This window comes from Schistocerca cancellata, chromosome 4, assembly GCF_023864275.1.
Source record: "Schistocerca cancellata isolate TAMUIC-IGC-003103 chromosome 4, iqSchCanc2.1, whole genome shotgun sequence".
Classification (NCBI taxonomy): Eukaryota; Metazoa; Arthropoda; class Insecta; order Orthoptera; family Acrididae; genus Schistocerca; species Schistocerca cancellata.
In genome coordinates, this window is record NC_064629.1 from 863614016 (window position 1) to 863637604 (window position 23589).

The 23589-nt window shown below is 38.2% G+C and overlaps 1 protein-coding gene across 5 annotated transcripts in view; it reads left to right on the forward strand.

The window, feature by feature from the left end:
* The window catches only part of LOC126184997 (dynamin-1-like protein), an 81331-nt gene extending 70908 nt beyond the window's left edge, over nt 1-10423 (forward strand). For all 5 annotated transcript variants that reach the window (XM_049927711.1, XM_049927712.1, XM_049927710.1 and 2 more), the window contains exons 11-14: nt 1867-2061; nt 2143-2401; nt 2484-2695; nt 10123-10423. In XM_049927711.1, coding sequence (XP_049783668.1) covers nt 1867-2061; nt 2143-2401; nt 2484-2695; nt 10123-10179 — 723 coding nt within the window. In that variant the 3' untranslated portion in view covers nt 10180-10423. The remainder of the gene's footprint in view (nt 1-1866; nt 2062-2142; nt 2402-2483; nt 2696-10122) is intronic.
* Nucleotides 10424-23589: the final 13166 nt, after the last annotated feature.

Sequence of the window (23589 nt, forward strand, 5' to 3'; positions counted from 1 at the left end):
GGCCAAAAGCTAAATGTATAGCAAACTTTTCATTTGTTCCATCCTGGATTGTGTGAAAGAATAAAATAACACAGAAAGAAAGCTGAGAGAATGAAAGTGAAATGAGTAAACACTGAAAAAAATTATATAAAAACACCAAAGAAGAGGAAAAGGGGGGGGGGGGGGGTTGGTGATATGCTAATGGCGAGTGAAGTGATTGAGGATATGTTTGAAAGTTTCCATATCTGGAGTTCCTGTGGTACAGAACATACGGAATTTATCTCTGAAATGTTTGTAGAATACACAGGTATAGGTCACAGTTGATTTTGTAAGGATGAACCAGTGCATAATAGTCCTAAAACTCCGAAAATTCTCATAAACATACACAAATCCTCACACAGGATAAGATACACCAACAGCGCATTTAATATGCATGTAAGTCATGAAAGTGTAGAATTTTTAACTGAATGTCTGAAGTCTGCAAAATGTATATAGAAAAAGAGAAAATGTGGAATTAAGATATTTTTTCAGTCAGCATGTTAAGACATTTTGTATGACTGAAGTGCTATTCCATGTGACAGAAGTGAAGGATGACAATTATTGAACTGTATGAAAAGAAACGTAAATTAGTTACAAGCTACAGCATACACACACTTCATTCAACATGTAAGGATCACTACAGGTATTTGGATTTAGGTTATGACATGTTAGAAATGCCTGCCATCATTGGCGATGATTTGGTGCAGGCAAATATCGAAATTCAGCATGACCTGCTGAAGTGTTGAAACATTGATGCTGTCGATGACCTCCCGAATGGATGTTTTCAGCTCATCAATGGTATACCTTGTCTTTAAAGTAGCCTGACAAAAAGGAGTCGCATGTATTCAGATCTGGAGAATGTGACGGCCAATTAGGCCCATGCCAGTGGCCCCTGGGTACCCCAGACCAGAATGCGATCCCCAAAGTGCTCCTCAGTGACATCAAACACTCTCCTGCTTCGATGTGGTCTAGCTCTGTCTTGGATGAACCACATCTTCTTGAAATCAGTTTCACTTTGGATAATGGGGGTGAAATCATCTTCCGAAACCTTCATGTATCGTTCATTAGTTACTGTGCCATCAAGGGATATCACACTGATTATTCGGTGACTGGACGTTGTACACCCCACAGTCACCAGTTGAAGCTGAAGAGACTTCTCAATCATGAAATGCAGATTCTCATTCCCCCAAACATGCCAATTTTGCTTACTGACGAGCCTATCCAAATGAAAGTGGGCTTTGTCGCTAAACTAAACCATACATGCACATACGAATTCCCATCATGCCCCATGGCCAACTGTGCAGTTTGAACGTCCTAATGCAAACTGTTTAGAAGTTACGATGATTTTATTTCATATACTTATATAATTTTCACCCTGTTTTGTGCTCTAGATTGCAATGCGTCTCAGTGAGATATGAGAATGTTATGTTTGTATGAAACTTTCAAAGCTGTAAGACATAACCAAACTGGTGGTAGGGCATTGTGATGATGAGCAAGGCAGAATAATGAATAGTATCCCAAAATGTAAGAGAAAGTTAAATAAACTTTTGTGAAAAATGGGGAAGAAAAGGTCTTACACATTGCTAGCCACCTGAAACTCCTATATTAATGAAAAGAGAAATGTGTTACACTTTCAAATCAGATACTTTATATCATCCTTTTACGAACAGGATGAATTCTGTAAATGTAATATTTCATGTGATGCCTGCAAATTTCTAACATTTTGTGAAGTGAATTTGTCAGCTAGCTCATGTGACAGACCCAGTGCTCTTTGTATATGATAACCAACTCAGTATACAGTTTTCTTAATTTAACTTTTTTATTTAGATGCGACTTATCTTTTTTCAGGTAGAAAACCTGGTAGCAATTGAACTTGCATATATTAATACGAGGCACCCAGATTTTAATAAAGATGCAGCACTTGCGTCGTGCTTGTTCTCAACGCCACCGGCTGAAGAAGATACACCAACACCAAAGCCTACAAATCTAAAATATCCTGAAAATAATTTCCCTTACACACCAGTAGAACTGGAAGGGGCCAAGGTAATATAGTACTTTCATTAATTTAGTTGTAACTAGATATGTGTATATTGTGGTACAGCTAAAGATTTGTGTGTTTTGCAGAACTCCTTTGGTGCCAAGTCAAATGCTGATGCCAGTGGGTGGCTATCAAACTTGTTTCCTGCTGGTCGAATGGACAACAAAGAAAACCAAAGTATTAGAGATAAATCTATAGAACTTAATTCTTCTGCTTTACCAAACCATGTTTTTGAAGCAAAAGGTGTGCTTTCACCTCAAAAGCCAGTAAATTTGCTACCTGAAGTTCCTGTACAGACAAACAGGAAACTTTCAGAAAAAGAGAAAAGGGACTGTGATGTAATAGGTTGGTGTATAATTCAGGCTTTTAAGTCATTCTTATTCTTAATCATGCATTTTCTGATGTCTGACTTCTTGTTTTGTTTCAGAACGCCTCATAAAAGTATATTTCTATATAGTACGTAAATCAATTCAGGATACTGTACCAAAGGCTGTAATGCATTTTCTTGTAAATTATGTGAAAGATAACCTCCAGTCTGAGCTGGTTGCACATCTTTACAAATCGGCGCAGGCTGAGGAGCTGTTGAGTGAAGCGGAACATGTTGCTCAGCGTAGAAAAGATGCAGCCGATATGTTAAAAGTATGTACTTTGTGGTGGTGATTCTCTAAATTTCTGTCTATCTGTATAATGGTTACCTTTATAGCTTGAGCCTCTTGACACTGTACAAGAGATGCCGTAGGTTTCTTCTAGTAAAAACAAAATTTAAGTGATATATTATTCTTAAGATTACTACTCACTCTATAGAGCAGACAAAGAGTGACAGACAGGCACAATGAAAAGACTGCTACACACATGACCTCTGCCTCTGGCAGCTGTGGTCAGACTCTGGAAGAAGGCCATTTGCTGAAAGCTAAAATGTGTAGCAGTCTTTTCCATTGGGTCTGTCTGTGACTCATTGTGTCCTCTATACAGTGAGTAGCAATCTGTCCTTTCATAGTATTGTTGTTGTTCTATGCTGGACTTTGTTTGATATATTAGTCTAATTTTTTCAGATGGATAGAAAAATTAGTCCAATTTTTCAGAGAATGACTAGGTGAACCACTGAAAATTGGAAACCAAAATACACTCCTGGAAATGGAAAAAAGAACACATTGACACCGGTGTGTCAGACCCACCATACTTGCTCCGGACACTGCGAGAGGGCTGTACAAGCAATGATCACGCGCACGGCACAGTGGACACACCAGGAACCGCGGTGTTGGCCGTCGAATGGCGCTAGCTGCGCAGCATTTGTGCACCGCCGCCGTCAGTGTCAGCCAGTTTGCCGTGGCATACGGAGCTCCATCGCAGTCTTTAACACTGGTAGCATGCCGCGACAGCGTGGACGTGAACCGTATGTGCAGTTGACGGACTTTGAGTGAGGGCGTATAGTGGGCATGCGGGAGGCCGGGTGGACGTACCGCCGAATTGCTCAACATGTGGGGTGTGAGGTCTCCACAGTACATCGATGTTGTCGCCAGTGGTCGGCGGAAGGTGCACGTGCCCGTCGACCTGGGACCGGACCGCAGCGACGCGCGGATGCACGCCAAGACCGTAGGATCCTACGCAGTGCCGTAGGGGACCGCACCGCCACTTCCCAGCAAATTAGGGACACTGTTGCTCCTGGGGTATCGGCGAGGACCATTCGCAACCGTCTCCATGAAGCTGGGCTACGGTCCCGCACACCGTTAGGCCGTCGTCCGCTCACGCCCCAACATCGTGCAACCTGCCTCCAGTGGTGTCGCGACAGGCGTGAATGGAGGGACGAATGGAGACGTGTCGTCTTCAGCGATGAGAGTCGCTTCTGTCTTGGTGCCAATGATGGTTGTATGCGTGTTTGGCGCCGTGCAGGTGAGTGCCACAATCAGGACTGCATACGACCGAGGCACACAGGGCCAACACTCGGCATCATGGTGTGGGGAGCGATCTCCTACACTGGCCGTACACCACTGGTGATTGTCGAGGGGACACTGAATAGTGCACGGTACATCCAAACCGTCATCGAACCCATCGTTCTACCATTCCTAGACCGGCAAGGGAACTTGCTGTTCCAACAGGACAATGCACGTCCGCATGTATCCCGTGCCACCTAACGTGCTATAGAAGGTGTAAGTCAACTACCCTGGCCAGCAAGATCTCCGGATCTGTCCCCCATTGAGCATGTTTGGGACTGGATGAAGCGTCGTCTCACGCGGTCTGCACGTCCAGCACGAACGCTGGTCCAACTGAGGCGCCAGGTGGAAATGGCATGGCAAGCCGTTCCACAGGACTACATCCAGCATCTCTACGATTGTCTCCATGGGAGAATAGCAGCCTGCATTGCTGCGAAAGGTGGATATACACTGTACTAGTGCCGACATTGTGCATGCTCTGTTGCCTGTGTCTATGTGCCTGTGGTTCTGTCAGTGTGATCATGTGATGTATCTGACCCCAGGAATGTGTCAATAAAGTTTCCCCTTCCTGGGACAATGAATTCACGGTGTTCTTATTTCAATTTCCAGGAGTGTATACTGTTTGAGGAATGGGCACACTGCACTACAAGCAGTCTTGTCAAATTCCTCACCATGTCATCAGAAGACATAAACCATGCATTATGCATAAAAATAAAATCCAAGAACAAAGAGAAGGCAGTTGGGAACATTTGTAGGCATGATACTAATTAACTCAGTAAGGAAAACTATATCCAATCACTGATGGCAGTAGCAGTGAACAGATGATAAATTTAGCTCATTGGCCACTAGATTTGATCAGTACTTCATAAATCAAAGGAAAAATGGTCCATTGGAAGTGGAGGTTTTAGATGTACTTAGACAAGCATTGCAAACTCCACCAGCAAATCAAAGTTTTGCCAAGTCAAATATTAAAGAGATCTCAAAATTCATTAGGTTACTGAAAAGCAGCAACTCTTGTTGCTAGGATGGTATTTCACCGAAGTATTGAAACCATCTGTCGAATTTGATAGTGGCCCTGCTAGATTTACCTCTTTCATTCAGTCAATATGAGTCAAGTGATATCTCTTGAAAAACTGATATGTGCAGTAGTAATTCCCATTTATAAAAGTAGAGGTAAGGAAATGACCTTTAATTATGGATTCTGCTTCCACCTCTGTGCATTCGTAAAAATGTTTGAAAACATGTCTTACAACGGAATATTGAACTTCCTACCTAAGAGTAACATTTTAGCAACTGCATGGTTCCCTTTGTAAAGGATTCTCTACAAAGAAAGCAATATATGAACTCACCAACTTAGTTCAATAGTACTAAACAAGAAAAATTACAGTGTTGGTATTTTCTGTGAACTTGCTTAAGGGCTTCAGTTGCGTGGATCATAAGATTCTGTTTTGGAAATGAATATGTAATTGCATTAATGGCACCATTGTTGCATGGGTAGTCAAATCTTGTCAGAAAATGGTCCCGTTAACAAATTATGCCACAGGTATAAAACAAAACTCACAGTGGAGAAACATTAAATATGGAGTCCTGCAAGATTCAGTGCTGGCCCCCTCCTGTTTTTGACCTGTGTAAATGATCTACCAGGGACATGGAGGACTCTTCAAAAACTGGAATGTGTATTGACACATGAGGATACTTCTGAAAGGATTCACACATCCACATCAGGCATAGCCTAGAGCTTAATTGAACACACTGATAACTGGTTCACAGCCAACAATTTAAACCTCAGTTGTATAAAACAATAAAGAGTGAACTTAGGGTTAACTGCGAAATTGACAGAGTCCTTATAATTAAACTTTCGCTTCTTGAGCCAGTGTAGAAGGAAAACTGTGTACCCAACTTCATAGGAATGATGTTCAGACTGTCCACTGCAGAGTTTGTGTTGTTAGTAATGTGTGTGTCATGACTTGTTGTTAGGTGCCAATACTGGTATGGCAACATAGGGTTAAAACACGAAAATCAGTGTGCATTACAGTTGCAGAGAGTCAACATGGGGTCTGGAAAGAGTGAGCAGGACTTGACTCGTAAATCTCAGAACAATAATAATAGTGCTACTGCTTTTAGTGAATATTGATGCATTAAAGAAATATGGAGAGGTCCTTTTTCAGCACTGGGGTTGTTGAACTTGATTTGGAAGTTCGAATTATTTAGCGATCAGGGAATTTCTCCAGTAGGCTGACAACCAATTGCATCACAAATTATTGAAGAAGTTACTGTTGCCTTGGCTGAGAATGCTTTATGTAATTTCCAGTCTTTGAGCAGTGCACAAGCTGTGTCTTGACAGCTGAACATTGCGTGGTTTACCATTGTTTTGGGCACGGATAGAGCAGTCTCTATTGTACTTTCAGGTTGTTGTGAATACATATGGTCATCATGTTGAGCAACATTTGTAACATGAGACATCAACATGTTACATAGTTGACAAGTGTTAATTTCTCATGTAGAAATTAAAATATGTTTCTATCAATGGTTTATTCATTATCTATCTTCCGCATGTCCTTACAAATTTTGCCACAAAGTTTTATTGAAATTATTGAAGTTACTTAAATGCTTAATATGCAGTGCAGTGTAACCCCACTTTCACATTCCCAAAATTGACATTTTTCCCAATTTTTACATTTTTTGTTCAGTCCCTTAAAATTTTCAATGTTCCAGCTGTTAATTTACACTCACTTCTGTGGCATTATGATTATAAAGTTATTGCCATTTACACTTAATGAAATGATGTTCATGGAGATAAACAAAAAAAAATGGTGTAATTAATAAAATGTCACTGGCAAGGCATTGGATTTCTAGTAGTGTTTACAAATGTTACACAGTTAAATTTCTTTGAACCTTGGACTCCATAGTTATGAAGTGATTAAGCTCATTAAAAGTTGGAAGTACCTCCAGTGCTTGGTCTCCTAACGACTCCTACATTGTGTGTAGCATTGTTCTTAGTTACATTATTGAACAAAATGTCAGATTGAGCTAAACTTCAGTATTAGTCAGAGTGATGGGACATTGGCAGCAATAAAGATGACCTATGGCAGTGCCTCTTCTCAATTATACAAAATATTGTCCCAAACTGTCACAGATGTGGCAACTCCTGTGAAAAATATAGGAACTGCATGGGAATTATTGGCACATTATTTCGTAAAAAAATACATAGATTTTTGATTTGAAGGGAAACATTCCCAAGTGGTGTATCGCAGTATCTCCCCCTCGCGCCTCTGCCTCCCCCTCGCGCCTCTGCCTCCCCCTCGCGCCTCTGCCTCCCCCTCGCGCCTCTGCCTCCCCCTCGCGCCTCTGCCTCCCCCTCGCGCCTCTGCCTCCCCCTCGCGCCTCTGCCTCCCCCTCGCGCCTCTGCCTCCCCCTCGCGCCTCTGCCTCCCCCTCGCGCCTCTGCCTCCCCCGCGCGCCTCTGCCTCCCCCGCGCGCCTCTGCCTCCCCCGCGCGCCTCTGCCTCCCCCGCGCGCCTCTGCCTCCCCCGCGCGCCTCTGCCTCCCCCTCGCGCCTCTCACTGAATATGTGCTGATTTCGGAGTGGTGGCTAGGTTAGGACCTGACAGTAGAACTTAAATTTAACTACACATGCAAGTGTGTATCGTGTCCTACAAAAGTGTGGTGCACAATGTAACTAATTTCATGATCTGTCATTAGATTTATGTCTTGTCTGCACTTTGCTGTCGTGTATACGTATGTAACATATGTCTGTGTCTTGTAACCACCTTCGGACTTCTGTTAAATTTCTTATGTACACATCAGAAGTGTAAAAGCTGTCAATGAATTAGAGAATCGGATAAATTCACGAGAAGATATTGAAACAAACTATAATAAAAAAAAGACCTATCAATGTGTTCCCGAAAAATAAAACTTATATAAGAGCAAAGGTCTGGAATTGGTCAGTAGGCTGCAATTACATTGCTAATTGGGGTTTTGTAATTTTTTAAAGTTACATGAAAAGTGTGGAAAAGGTATTGATTGTAGTAGGTAAACACAGCAGTTCAGTAGTGTAGAGGAAGAGCAGTGATTTACTTCAGTGTGTAATTGTTAATGTGAGTAGTTTAGTGTTAACTGTAATTGGCTGCTTCTGCACATTAATGTAAAACTTGACCTGTTACACATCCCCGATCCTTCATGATGGGATGTACGACTCATTGTTTGAATAAATGACTGAATCTGTGTGATGCTGAAGGATACTGGGTTACCGGGAGTATCATTAAGTAATGTAGTTGAGGTATGGGATCAGTATAGAGTGTGAAAATCCACTGGTTGTTAAATGAAATATTTCTGTACAGGTTGTATGTAATGTAAAGATGCGTTTTCATCTCAATAAATAAATCACCATCTAAGGAGAAAGTGCAACATGGTTGGATGTGTCAGAGGTTGTGATACGTGAAACAATTTGTACTTTTCACTAATAACACCAAAGGCAGCAAGTTTTTAATATATAAATGTTATTTGCAGCATATAACCTCTACAACTGTGTAAGAGTTTGGATCGTGTACGAGAAATTCATGGCATGGTATAGTCAATGCCAAATATACGCAAACATGTCAGTTAAATTGAGTAAAACTTCTTTTCATTTATAGTGTCATTGAGGTTCAGCAGTTTATGGAGGCGTTGTATGAACTATCCAGTTTCATAAAATATTGTTCTTTCACATTCTCGTCACTTTGTCTTACTACCTACAGGGTGATGATGGCTGTTACCTTGTGTTATGATTAATTATAAATTTCACATGGTATTATAATGAGTACACGTGTTCAAGTGGTTGTAATATAGCGATCACTGTCCTTTATCAAACCTCAGTGTATCCTGTTGTTTAGTTACCCAGCTTGAACAGTAATTTCTTACTAACAGGCTATTTCTGTCACAATGTGCTAAAGGATTTTGCAGTGATTCATTGTGAATTGCTAAATAGCTGTTATTACACATTATTGACGTGGCAGTATAAGATTAGCTACAAATCACTGTACAGTCCCAGTGCTCATACTAACAGCTAGTTTGTGGGTATTGAGTGTTTGAAAGTTCAATATGTAAACAATTTTTTTGTTGATGTTATCAGTTGGAGGGGGTTTAAGAAATAGTTCCATTATCATACATAAGGTTGTATTTGTAGGGTATTCTATTAATTTTAGGGGAGGGGCCTGTGAGAGTATCACAGAAACATTAAAGACACCTCAGTGTGATACGAGAAAGGCATTGTGCATTGTAGACTTTACCATTAAGTTTGTGACGGCTTTCAATTCAAAACAAATTGAGGAAATCACAATTTATCCAGTGTACATCTCATGTAATGACGACGACGACAGAGTTAAAGAACTTGGAACTTATACAGAATGAGTCCTTTGTTTTTGCCATGTACTATCTGCAAGTGGTATGGATAGGTGAAAGGAATACGTCTAGCATACTATATAATCACTGTAAGGTGCTGAGTTAGGTTGCACAACACTTAATGCACTCGACTCACGTTTGCGAAGAGTAGAGTTCAAATCCCTATTTTCTCCTCTAGCTTAAGGTGAATGCCAGCATGGTTCCCTTAAAACAGATACGGCCAGTTTTGTTTCCTGTCATTGCTCTAGCTGAACTTATGTCCACTCTCAAAAGGTGTTGTTGTCAGGCCATTAAACACTGATCTTTCTTCTTTTAGTGCATATGTAGTTACTGTAGCAACTGTGTATGTCACTGTTGGTATTGGCACATGGAAATAAGGAGAAATGGAAGAGCATTTACATAAGCAGTGTGAAAAGAATAATAATTTGATGCTGACACATTCGGTGGAGGAAATTATACAAGCTGTAAGGAATTAAGATTTTACACTTAGGTTAGTTACACCCCATTCTCTTTCTCTCCACTCATGTAATCATATATTGTACAAATGTCACTGGATTCCAGAGGTAACCTGTTAACGCACAGAACAGGTGCGTTTAAGCCTTGCCCACTCAGCTCCTCCCTTAACACTTTATCATCAAAATTCGTGATTAGAGGATGCTGAGGAAGGGGACTTCACTGCTGTGATTAACTGTGTAGTATCTTATGCTAGCAGTAATGATACTTGTTGCAATAAACCTACTTTCTTTTTTTTTTTTCAGGCTCTGCAAAATGCAAGTAGCATTATTAGTGAGATACGTGAAACCCATGTGTGGTGAAGACTTAATAGTGACTGGAAACAATTGATTTCGTGTTTCCAGAAAAATCGCAGTTTGCCAGTAGTTTAATTCAGATACATGGAATGTATAGCACATTTGTGACCATGTAGATGACTGGGTTTGAATGCAAATCTGTTTTAATTGTGTTTATTGTTATTTATTTGAATGATACATCTGTTTGCATTTTTTACACAACATAGAATGTAGCAATCATTATTAAATGGTGAAATTCACAATTTTCGAAGTATGTGTGTTATTCATGGTTCCTTGTGTACCTGATTCAGACGTTTGCAGACGACTCGTAAACTTCGTGTATGTAATTAATCTTTGTATTACTACGTTTACGCAAAAAATAAGCTTGTTATTTAAATTTTAAAAATCTTGACATTTGTTAATAACTGTATGTAATCACATAGTTTGTAGGTGTTAATCATAACATCATTGCCTCTGTGAAGTGTTAGATTTTTTTGTATAGCTCAGTTAAGTTTAAAATACAGAAAGTTTACTGTATATATGATGTTCAACTGGACCAAATATTTGGAAGGAAAAATATTCATGAACATTTGTTTTGTACTGCACTGTCAATAATTGATAATCATGTGTTGTATTGTGATCTTTGTGGAGACAACAGTTCTCCTTTAAAATGAAAAGCATTTTGAGATGTTTAAATCTATATTACACTGAACTGCGTGTATAGAAAGAGATGCCTATTCAGACACATTAATGTGGTGATACAAGAACTTATGCAATAACATTCATTTATAAGTTAATTGTTTGACCTGTCTTATTTGTAGATTATCATAATTGACATTATATTCACTGCAAAAAGTGAATTACTGTCAATTTTCAGTTCAGTTAAAAACATGGTACTTAATTGTCTGCCTGGCAGTTTTGAGCTTGAAGAATATTAATTAAGAATATGTTTAGTTATGTCAAGTTTTTCCTAAAAAGCTTTATATGCCATTCTTATTTGGAACGAGCAGATTTTGCATTACATCAGTTGTGGATATAATTGAAAGTTAAAATGCATTAATAAACAAATTGAAATTGTTATTGCATACTGAATTTGTTGCTGTGTTCCAATTTTATTCATTCCTTCTGTGCACTAATGTTGAGCACACTTTGATTGGATATTGTGGACCTTTTACTGTTGTTTGTTAGGGCAGTAGCATAGACGCGTTAGACCAGGCAGAAAATCTTCAGCAAATTTCCCTCCCTGACCTTGTCATCTGAGATAATCATCCATCTCAAATGATGTTAATATGAGGTGAATGGGATGTTAGCCACTGACTGTTCTCCTATTTAAGATGAAATGTGCTCTCACAGAAACTTATTTACTGCAGTGAGATAACATAAATTTCATGTGACAATTATGCAATAATTGCACATGCTGAACAAATATGTGATTATATTAACTTCACTGTCATACATTGTTGATGATTGACAGTGGGGCATATTTTCATAATGTACCTAATGAATTTCTGTAAAATGGTAGTACAAATGTCAATCAGTAGGAAATGTGCACCCACTGTGGCTCAATCAGTTTAACCTAGGGAAAGATATAAAATAATTATGTCTGTAGTCCATTGCAGATGTCATTTAATATATGATCCATCTGACTCACTGCACTTCGATCAGCTTTGTTTCCATATACACACACAGAATCAGCTCATCGTCTTGTTGAAACTAAAAGTCATGTACATATAACTCTGAACTCTTTGTTCATAAGATACATCTCAGCTCGTCGAAGGATGAACAGTGTCATTTGGTAATGGTCTTCCACATGTGAGACGGTCAACATTTCCCATATAAGATTTCAAAAGAAAGTTGTCACTGGTTTCTTAAGTGACACAGCAAGTCCTAGTTAGTTTCTTTTATTTGCAGATCCCGATTGCCTCTGTTCCATCAACTGTCTTTTAGACTTGCTATCAAAATTAAATGTGTTAGCTTTCATCACACATGGTGGTCCATGAAGCATAGTGGACATTCCCCACAGAAAAATAAAAATATGAGCATGCAGATTCTTTTTGAATTATATTCCTTGAAATAAGAATTAAAAATGGTTGTCAGTATTTACATGTACCCCAAGATGATTTGCAAATCAATAGAATACGCTGTTATTATTGAAAAGTGCAAGTAACTGTGCATACAAACATTTGTCAGTGGTTTCTCTAGCTGGTTGATGAATGCCAAACAGTTTTTAAGTGGGATGCTTTCTTTGAAAAGGACGTGGTCAGTTTCCTTCCCCAGTCCTTCCGCTACCTGAACTTCTTTAGATTACATTAGATTTACTTTCATTCCAATTGATCTGTAGTTAGGAGGTCCTCCAGGATGTAGAACATGTCAGAAAAACAATAATACATGACAAATATTAACAACTGAAACAGATAAGCTAATGTACCTTCCATAGGTCCCAAGTGGAATGATAGTCATTTTTTTTAATGAACACTATATGAAATATTCATTTTACAAACACTCATTTACTAAGATTGCATTAATGCACTGAATTTAAAATTTAAAAAATGTTTATTTATAAGGTAGTAAACATATAATAGAACTACTACAGTACTTATTTACAATGAACACATTACTGCAATGAAATGGTGCAGAAGTTAAATTACACACACACACACAGTTGGTTCTACTGAGAAATACATCAATGGAGTAGGAGGAGTTGGCCACCACCAATAAATCCTTTAGGCTTCTCTTAAACTGAATTTCATTGGTTGTTAAGCTTTTTATGGTTGCTGGCAATTTATTGAAAATGCGTGTTCCTGAATAATGCAAACCTTTGTGTACAAGAGTAAGTGACTTTAAATCCTTGTGAAGATTATTCTTATTTCTAGTATTGATTCCATGAATTGAGCTGTTGGTTTGAGAAAGTGATATGTTTTTAATGAAAAATTTTGTTAAGGAATAAATATATTGGGGAAGCAGTAGTTAGTATCCCTAGTTCCCTAAACAGGCTTCTGCAGGATGTTCTTGAGTTCACACCACATATAACTCTTATTGTACATTTTTGTGCCCAAGAAACTTTAGCTTGGCTTGACGAATTATCCCAAAAAATAATCCCATATGACATTATGGAATGAAAATAAGCATAGTATGCCAGCTTTTCCATTTTTATATCCCCTATGTCTGACACAATTCACATTGCACGTAGAGATTTGTTAAGACACTTAAGCAGTTCTGTGGTGTGCTCCTCCCAGTTGAATTTATCATCACGCTGTAATCTCAAGAATTTAACACTGTCCACTTCTTCTATCTTCTTGTCATCGTATGTTAGGCATATACTCGTGGGACACCCCTTACAAGTTCTGAACTGCATGTAGTGTGTTTTTTTAAAGTTTAGTGACAAAGAATTGGCTAGGAACCAGTGATTAATGTCCACAAATATTTTATTAGCTGATCTTTCTAAGACTACACTTGATTTGCTATTTATTGCAATGTTTGTTTCATCAGCAAACAAAATGAACTTGGCATCTGGTAATGTTACTGATGAAAGGTCATTCCCTAAGACGGAACCTTGTGGGACCCCACATGTAATTAGTTCGCAGTTGGATGATGCCTGATGTCTCTTTCCTAATAACACCCTTTGTTTCCTGCCAGAGATATAAGATTTGAACCATTTTGCAGCATTTTCTGTAACACCATAATATTCTAATTTACTTAAAAGGATATTGTGATTTACACAGTCAAATGCCTTTGACAGATCACAAAATATACCAGTTGCCTGCAATTTTTTGCCCAATGAATTAAGTACATTTTCACTGTAAGTGTAATAGCCTTCTCAGTATCAGAACCCTTTAGAAATCCGAACTGTGACTTTGACAGTATGTTATTTGTGATAAGATGGTTATAAATCCAATTGTACATTACCTTTTCTAAATTTTTTGAGAATGCAGGAAAAAGGGAAATTGGACAGACATTTGATGCTATTTCTTTTTCTTGTGACTTAACTTTAGCATATATCAACCATTCAAGAAATATTCCACTGATAAATGACTGGTTACTCAGATACCTTGATGTGTTACTTAACTCAGAATTACATTCTTTAATTAACTTTGTTGATATTTCATCATACACACTAGATGTTTTTGATTTTAAATATTTTATGATGGACATTACTTCTGCTGGGGTAGCGAGGGTCAAATTCGTGTTATGGAAGTTACTTGAAAAGTCTGGTCTAGGTATTCAATAGCAGCATCTACAGAACCTGACAACCCCATCTTTTCAGTAACAATTATAAAATGTTTGTTAAAAAGTTCTGCAACATTATACTTGTCTATCACCAATGTATCATTTACTCTTAATGCTATTTGTCCCTCTTCATATCTGGTTCTACTGGTCTCCTCCTTCATTATATCCCATATAGTCTTTATTTTGCTATCTGATATGACTATCTTTTTCTTGTAATATATTTGCTTTGATATCCATATTACAGTCTTTAATATTTTGCAGTATATCTTGTAATGTGCTATAGCGTCAACATCAGAGCTGTTTCAGGTAGACAGATACAGTTTTCTTTTTGTTTACAAGATACCTCTATTCCTTGAGTAATCCATGACTTCTTTGTAGACTTTGCTCTAACCTTGGTTAGTTTTGGGGGAAAACTGTTCAAATAAGGTAAGCACTTTATTAGCAAAGGTGTTATATTTGTCATTCATGGCATGAGAACTGTTAACATCACTCCAGTGAATGTCTCTGAGGAGTGTTCCAAAATAAGTTTTAGCTTATGGATTACCCTCTTGAGCTCAGATTTAACAGATTTTATATCCTGTTCAGTATTAACATTTAACAGAAGGAACTGCAGGTCATGGTGTGAGAGGCCATTGACTATTGGTTTTGTAATATAATTTTGTTCATTGGATTTTTCTATAAAGATACTATCAATGGCTGTTTGTGAGCAATTGGCTACCCTAGTGGGGAACTTTACAGAGGGAATTAAGTTGAATGATAGTATTACTAACTCAAATAAGTTCTTATTGGGAGAGTCTTTAAGGAAATCTATATTGAAGTCACAAGCAACCACTATTTCTTTGTTTTTGGTTGTTAAATGGGCCAGTACAGCTTCAAGGTGGTTTATGAACAGATTAAAGTTACCTGCAGGTACTCGATATACACTAAAAATTATGAAGGATTTTTTGTGAAATTCTACTTCTGTTGCATGTGCTTCCATATGCTGTTCTAGGCAAAATTTATGAATGTCTATGTTCTAAAATTTATGACAGTTCCTGATGAATGTGGCAACTCCTCCTTTCTCCATTTCTGCTCTACAAAAGTGAGATGCTAACCTAAATCCTGTAACACACAAAATTTCTATACCACTGGTTACATGATGTTCAGAGAGACAGATTACGTCAGCTAGGTTTGAGGACTTAATCCATCTATGCAGATAATTAATTCAATAATTTTATTTCTCAGTCCTCAAATATTTTGATGCAATAAAGATAGCTGCCATTTCACATGGATGAGTTAAAATTGGGTAGAGTTGAAATTTCTGCTGATAGTTGAAAATTATTAACTGACAGTTGTTCATGCTGATGTAATAAGCTAGAATTATGTTTTTTTGGTTTCTTTCTCAAACTGAAGGTTTGTCTCAATCCTAACCTCTCTTAAAATTTGGTTTCTTTCTGTCCTCCCTACCCTAAGGAAGGGTCTTTTCTGAACCCTATAACCACTGGTATTTTATCACTCATGACAGTGCCTCCCCTCCTTTAACTTTCCTGCTATTTTCCCCAGCCAGTTTACTCTTCCCTTTCCTGTTGAGGTGAAGGTCATGCCTAGTATAATCTCACTCATTGAGAGAATCAACAGGAACCACACCAATGTGTCACCCTGCACTCGACATAAGCAGCTGTTCCAACTCCAAATTAACTCTCTTGACAGAAGACTTCCAATGAGGTCAGTCATGGTGCCCAAGATAAGATACAAACTCAACACTAGTATGCTTCGATGCTGATGCAATCTTTGCTAGGTCACACTCTGTACTGTACCCAGGATCTCTGTCAGTACTATTACCTGGCCCACCCACTATAATCACAGTGTCTTCCTTAGAGAAATCTTTGCAAAGTGATCCTAAATCCTCCATCACCTGGTCCAGACTAGCACTAGGTTTAAAAAAATTGGTGACATTGTATTCTGATCCTAGTTCATCCCCTTCCATGGGAACTACCTAACAACAACACTTTCTTTCTCTTTACTGATTTCCCTACATTCTTACTTTTCAATTCGCTGCTGAAAGTTTGTTGTGCCCCGTCTACACCTGCAACTGCAAGCTCACCAGCTTCTTACTGAAGAAACAGGTCAAATATATTTTCCACATTCACCATGAAGCTGTCAGACAAAGTTCTAGGCCTGTTCCTCCTGTTACCTGTTGCCACTTCCCACCTCTCTTTACCTTCTCCCTCCTTAATCTGTCAAGATCTCCCCTGGCCTTGTCTAACTCAGCCTGAAGGGCGGCAATTTTCCCCTCCTGTTCCTGTTCTAGCCTCATCCTGTCTCTACTACATATCCTACAAAACCACTGATGAGTCTAATTTACTTTCCTTATTCCCACCCCACTACAGTCACCCACGTGGAAAAAACTACAGCACCCGTCACACCAAAGCCCCGACCTAACAATTCAACGGCAAGTCAAGCACTTTTCACTCATGATAAACGTAATAGTTTATTAAGAACAAGTCAGTTAAATTAAACACGAAAATATGATTCCACAAATTTGGCCTGTACGCAACTGTATGTAAACGAGAACAGCGGTCCAAAGTTTCCGAAACAACAATTTAAAAGTTTACGCTACTTTCCGGAAATGTGAGTTAAATAATGAAGAGGTGCGCTAGAGTTAATTTACTGGAGAGAGCAAAGAACAATTAAACGAAATGCTTTAGATCTGCTCCGGCAAAACGTAAACAGAAAATACGACTGTAACCCGACTGTACGATCTTTCGTGTTTTCTGCTATAGTAAGTAAAGAAAAATGAAACTAATGGTACGCTTAAAAAGCACACTAATACACCTATTTTCTACGCAATCAGTACTAAACTAAATGATGTTACAAACATGTCTCATTAGAGAGCACTAGAATACGTTAACATTAAAGGGCGCTTTACACGTTCCGATTGGTCTGTGCAGACTAGATTCACAGTTGCTGTCTGCGCATTTTACGTTGCATGTAAGCGTCCTGATCGTAGGTACAGTTTTGGTTGATTTGAAGGAGGGGACCAAACAGAGATGTCATAGGTCCCATCTGAAGCGATTTAGGGAAATCACTGGAAACCTGAGTCAGCATGACCGGACGCGGGTTTGAACCGTCGTCCTCACGAATGCGAGTCCAGTGTCCTAACCACTGCGACACCTCGCTCGGTGGGTACAGTTTTGTTCAGTCTGGAATTCATCGGGCAACGGCTTTGGCAAAACTGGGTAAATTTGCTTATAAAGCAATCCTGCTGTCTACAGCTATTATTTATTTCGGTAGTTGAAAACAACGCCACAACGTAAAAAGTGGACAAAGGCTGGCGTCTAAAACGCGCGTCACTCTCACGTGTTAATCTTCTAAAGGAGTTAAAATCTGAAAAAGACGGCTGGTTCTACTATATGAGTGTGAACGAGAAAAACATTTTTGGTACTTTTGCGACATGTCATACCATACATACAGACATAATAGCGTAATGAGAAAATCTGTAAGTGCTTACCAGAGACTTTTAGTGACACTGCCATTTCTAGCAACTGGTAAAAGATATGCTGATCTTAAACTTTATGTTGTGGTGTCATTATCATTAAGTCACATCATTCCAGAAACATGTTGTGTTACCTACACAGTATTATGGAAGCAATATTTGAAAGTGACAATAGAAGTTTAGCACAGCTCTTTATTATTTTTCAGTGTGGTTAAGTTTCTCAATCTTGTACAGTGAAGGAAAGTTGTAACATTTATTAAACAAATGTATTTACAAATTTATACGTATGGAATGTAGGCCTATTAAAATGTGAGAGACATCTTCTTTCTCCAGTGTATTTAATTTTTGTACACTACACGCTGAAGATTGCCCTCCATCCAAAACACTAACTCTCGTTCGTCAGGGTGGTTAACTGTTTCATTGTTAAGCATCTTCCATGTTCTGCGACAGTCAGTCTATTTTTAGATTACCGGTAACTGAAACAATGTGAAGTACAAAACTTATTAAACATTAATATTTTAAAATTATTAACAGTTTTAAGGAGTCAGTATGGTAGTAGGAAATATATTCTACTGAGATTTTGTGGTTGTCAACAAAAAATATGTTTATATTTTCAATTTCCAAACTCTGAGGGAGACTGGAGAGACATCTATGTAGTTTGAAGAAAAATGGAATTTCGCACATGCTCTGGGGGCCATAGATGTAAAGCCTAGTTTATATGACGACATTAGGTTGCACCACTCGTTGCGTGGAATAAGTTGCACGCAAATGGCTCAAATTTGAATGTAAACATGGCGAAACCAGTATATACTTCAGTTTCGTCGTTTTGTGAGTTCCTGAGTCGTGTCTGAAATGAAAGTTTTGGCAGCTGCACGTCGCACTAGTTGTGATGCAGTTAAAAGCTTGTTGCGTGGAATCGCTGCATAAGAAAAAATAAGAAATGGTTTTCGATTCGTGACTGATAGACGTCAGCTCGGTTGCTCAGCATCCTTGCTGAAATAATTTGGAATGGAAGACCCAAGAAGTTGTTTTAATTGTCTTAAAATGTCACCAGAACTGTTAACGTTTCTTCTAAATAGAGTTAATTATGCGATAAGGAATAAAGATATTGTGATGCATGAAACACTGTCGCTAGAACCGAAATTACATATCACACTGCATGCATTACAATAATAATAATAATAATAATAATAATAATAATTTTATTGTCATTCAGCCATTACAGCAATAGACAACGTCATATACATACTAAAATACAATTAATAGTTTGAAAGAAACAACAGGTTTCTTGTTAACATTATAGTATTATATTACAGTTGATAAATTCTCTTATGTCATAGAATGGGTGGAGGACTAGCCAGTCATGAATTGTTTGTTTGAATAATTGTTCAGGTAATTCTTGAACAGATTGAGGAAGATTATTAAATAATTTGTACCCCATGATTTCGTAGCTGTTGAGTGACTTTGACAATCTGTGGTAGGGAATATAGAGGCACCTATTCCTTCTTGTATTGTGGCTGTGTACATTTTCTCTGGTTTTTGTTTCTGGTAATTTCTTCTTCGTATAAATTAGAACATAGTATATGTACAAGTTTATAACAGTCATGATTTTCTGTTCACAGAACAATGGTTTGCAGTGTGCCTTATATGCAGAACCAGTAATTATCCTAATAGCTTTTTTTTGCAGTATTAATATGTCATGTACACAGCTAGAGTTCCCCCACAAAATAATTCCATATGTTATTATACTTTGAAAGAAGGAAAAGTAGGATGTTCTAACATATTTTTCAGGAACACAATCCATAAGTCGCCTTAACAGGTAAATAACTCTTGACAATTTACCACTAATATATTGTACATGTTGACCCCAAGATAATTTATCATCAATGTATACCCCCAAAAATTTGACATAACTTGGATCATCTGACAGAAGCTTGTCTCTAAGACTACAGACCATCTGCTGTGTTTTGTTTTCATTCAGGAGGAATCCATTTGCCTTGAACCAATAGGATGCTTGGTCAATTGTCTTTTCTGCACAAGTTTTAAGGCTATTGAAATCCTCGCTAGCATGAAGAAATGTTGTATCATCTGCATACAACACAGTGGTGGACTTGATAAACGACGGCAGATCATTTATCATCATCAGGAACAAAAAGGGGCCCAGCACAGATCCCTGCGGAACACCTACCTTGACTTGCTCTATACTCGACATTTCTCTCCCTACACAAACAACTTGCTTACGATTCTGAAGATATGATTTTATTAATTTAAGGCTGTTATGTCTAATGCCATAGAATTCCAGTTTTTCTAGGAGTGGCTTATGCTTTACACAGTCAAAAGCTTTGCTTAGATCACAAAATGTGAGTTGAGCATAGCCCTTATCCTCAAACACTTGATGTAAGTATTTGACTACAAAGTCTATAGCATCCAAAGTAGACAACTTTTTCCTAAAACCATACTGAGATTCACTAATTATTCCTAATTTTTCAAAATAGACAGATAGCTGTTGGTAAATTACACATTCCAGTATTTTAGAAAAAGCTGGGACTATGGAGATTGGTCTGTAACTGGAAGGTGAGTCCATATCTCCCTTTTTATATATTGGAATTACCCTAGCCACTTTGAGTTCTTCGGGAAAATATCCTTCAGATATGCATTTATTTATACAGAATGTTAAGGGGTACACAATATAGTCTATTACTTTCTTTAGTAAATTACAGGATATGTCATATATATCTACACTGTCTGAAGATTTCATCCGTTTTACAATGCTTAGGACATGACTAGGTGAGACCTCGGAGAACATAAACGTACCTGTGTCTGTTGGTGTTCTGCAAACATTTTTAGAAAGTAACTCTGATGAACTGATATCAGGTTTGATTATAGTATTTCCTACATTTTCAACAGATTTAATAAAGAAATCATTGAATTTTTGGGGACTTATATTAATTTTTTTGCTTCTCACATCTTTAGCAACACCATTTATTAATTTCCATGCAGCTTTGCACTTATTTGTGGAATTATCAATGGTATTGAAATTATGTGCTTTTTTGGCTTCCACGATGGCTTTTTTATACTCATTCCTGCATTTTATATAGGCTAATCTGGCATGTTCTGTTTTCTGATTGTTACATATATTGTGCAACACCATAACTTGGTTTTTCATATTTGATAATTGTTTAGTGAACCATGAATTTTGTCTGTTTGTAGCCCTGTTTGTAAGGCCTTTGTCAGTTAATTTGCATTTCTTTATGGGGATGTTGTCATTAAATTGTGCCAGAAATGTTTTAAAAAATCTCTCAAATAATAGTTTCCCTGACAAATCAGCACTAAGACTATAACTTGTGTCACCATGACATTGGTTGAACCAGTCTCTCTCAGCAAGGGACTTACAGAGCTGAACAACTTTGTCATCTGTGACAGGCCTGGTGATTATAACTTTTGGGACAGGCTTAGGAAAATTACTATTATCAATACAGAACCTACTTGTATAGTTTAAAGATACAGAGTCATGATCTGAAAATGGAAACGCTGTAACAGCACATGTTTCTTCTGCAGTTTTAAAGTTGACAAAAATATTGTCAAGACATGCTTTATCTCTTGTGGGCCTGTTATTGATTGAGTGCAAATTGCACTGTCTTAGAAGGTTTTTCAACTCAGTCACAGTACGTTTATGTGTTGTTATATCAAAATCTGCATTCAGATCTCCACCAATTACAATCGAGAACACTCGGCATGCTATTAGATGCGGTTTTAGTTGGTGATGACGCTTTTTCATCGACACCAATAATTATTAACAATAATAATTATTAACACTGACAGCAGTAATTATTCGAAGCAGGCCACATTAAGAAAAGAATGATTTGCAAACTACTCTCTTGAAGGTAAATGGCTCTGAGCGCTATGGGACTTTACTTCTGAGGCCATCAGAACTACTTAGGCCTAAACTTAACTAACCTAAGGACATCACACACATCCATGCCCAAGGCAGGATTCGAACCTGCGGTCGTAGCGGTCGCGCGGTTCCAGAATTAAGCGCCTAGAACCACTCGGTCACAACGGCCGCCTTCTCTTGAAGATAGATCTGTACAGTGGCAATATTTCAAAATTCAAACATATGTGAATGGGGAGCACTGTGAGATATTTTAAATAGATGAATATTGAATAAAGAATTTAGCTTCTTGATTTTTGTAGCTTTCCCTCCTGTCAACAATATTCCTTAAAAAAAAAAAAAAAAAAAAAAAAAGGCTGGCCTTTGTGACCGAGCGGTTCTAGGCGCTACAGTCTGGAACCGAGCGTCTGCTACGGTCGCAGGTTCGAATCCTCCTTCGGGTATGGATGTGTGTGATGTTCTTAGGTTAGTTAGGCTTAAGTAGCTCTAAGTTCTAGAGGACTGATGACATTAGAAGTTAAGTTCCATAATGCTCAGAGCCATTTGAACAATGTTTTGGAAAGAAAAAGAGTCGACCAACTCGAACAATGGGATTTTTAGTCTTGTAGACAAGAGAAGTTCTACAGCTAGAATTACGTTTGCATGTATTTTTCTTAATTCAGTTGTATATGTGCTCCTAATTCAATAAATTTTGCCCTGCAGCTTAGATATTGTCAAACTACCTATGTTCTGATCGCAAGTGATGGTCTTAGAAGCAGCAGTATGTTGCTTATTTTTGTAATCAGCATCACGTAAATCCCACAAACACCTCTGTAAAGCATAGATATCCAAAAAGCGAACATTATTCTTCGTTCCCCACTTCATATTTCAGTTTGTTTACGTTCTACGAACACACATAACCTCAAAACTCATACAACTAGTGTTACCAGAGTTGGAACACGCCGAAACTGTTCAGTTTCACCGACGAGTTGCGCAGACGCGCGGCGCGCATGCGCAGTGGCCAGTAGCGCAGTTGCCTGCAACCTAGTGTCGTCCTGTGAACTAGGCTTAAGCCTGAAAGCATGTGTGTATTATTCCTCCACCGAATAACGGACCATTCTTCTGTAATTACAAAGAATATAACAGCATAATTTTGTTGGCTATTGTCAACGCTAACCACGAGCTCATAATGGTTGATTTTGGAGTCAATGATCGTATTTCTGACGGAGGTGTTCTAGAACATACAGAGTTCTACAAAAGGGTAAAGAACAATACGCTGAAAATTCGCAAACCTGAAACTATTGATGATCTGCCGCTTGTTTTTAACTGAGATGAGGCGTTTTCATTGCAGACACATCGAATTTAACAGAAGAGTGACGTGCTTCAACTACTATTTGTCAAGGGCTCGCAGAGCTGTGGAAAACGCATTTGGGATTTTATTTGCAAGATTTAGGATTTTCCACACAGCAGTCGCTTTGCAACCAGAGCACACAGATGTTGTTGTGAAGGCATACTGTGTTCTGCACAATTTCTTGCGGCATAAGTGTGCTTCTGCTTATGTTACACCAGAATATACGGTAGATCTGTAGCCCAGGATACAAATCAGCTAGTGGGATTACAGATAGGGCACAACAGAAACTGTGCATTAGAGACCAAGTACTTTCGACAAAAATTCGTTGCCTATTTCACAGCCAAAAACACTATAGAATGATTAAACTAACGACAGTGCCTTCGAAATGTGTTGTAATTTACGTGCTGATATGCGTTTTTGTTGAACTTATCTGTATAACTATTTATATGTACACAAATTTGTCACGCTGATTAAAATGAGCATATTTATAAAGTCTGCAACATTCTTTCTCTT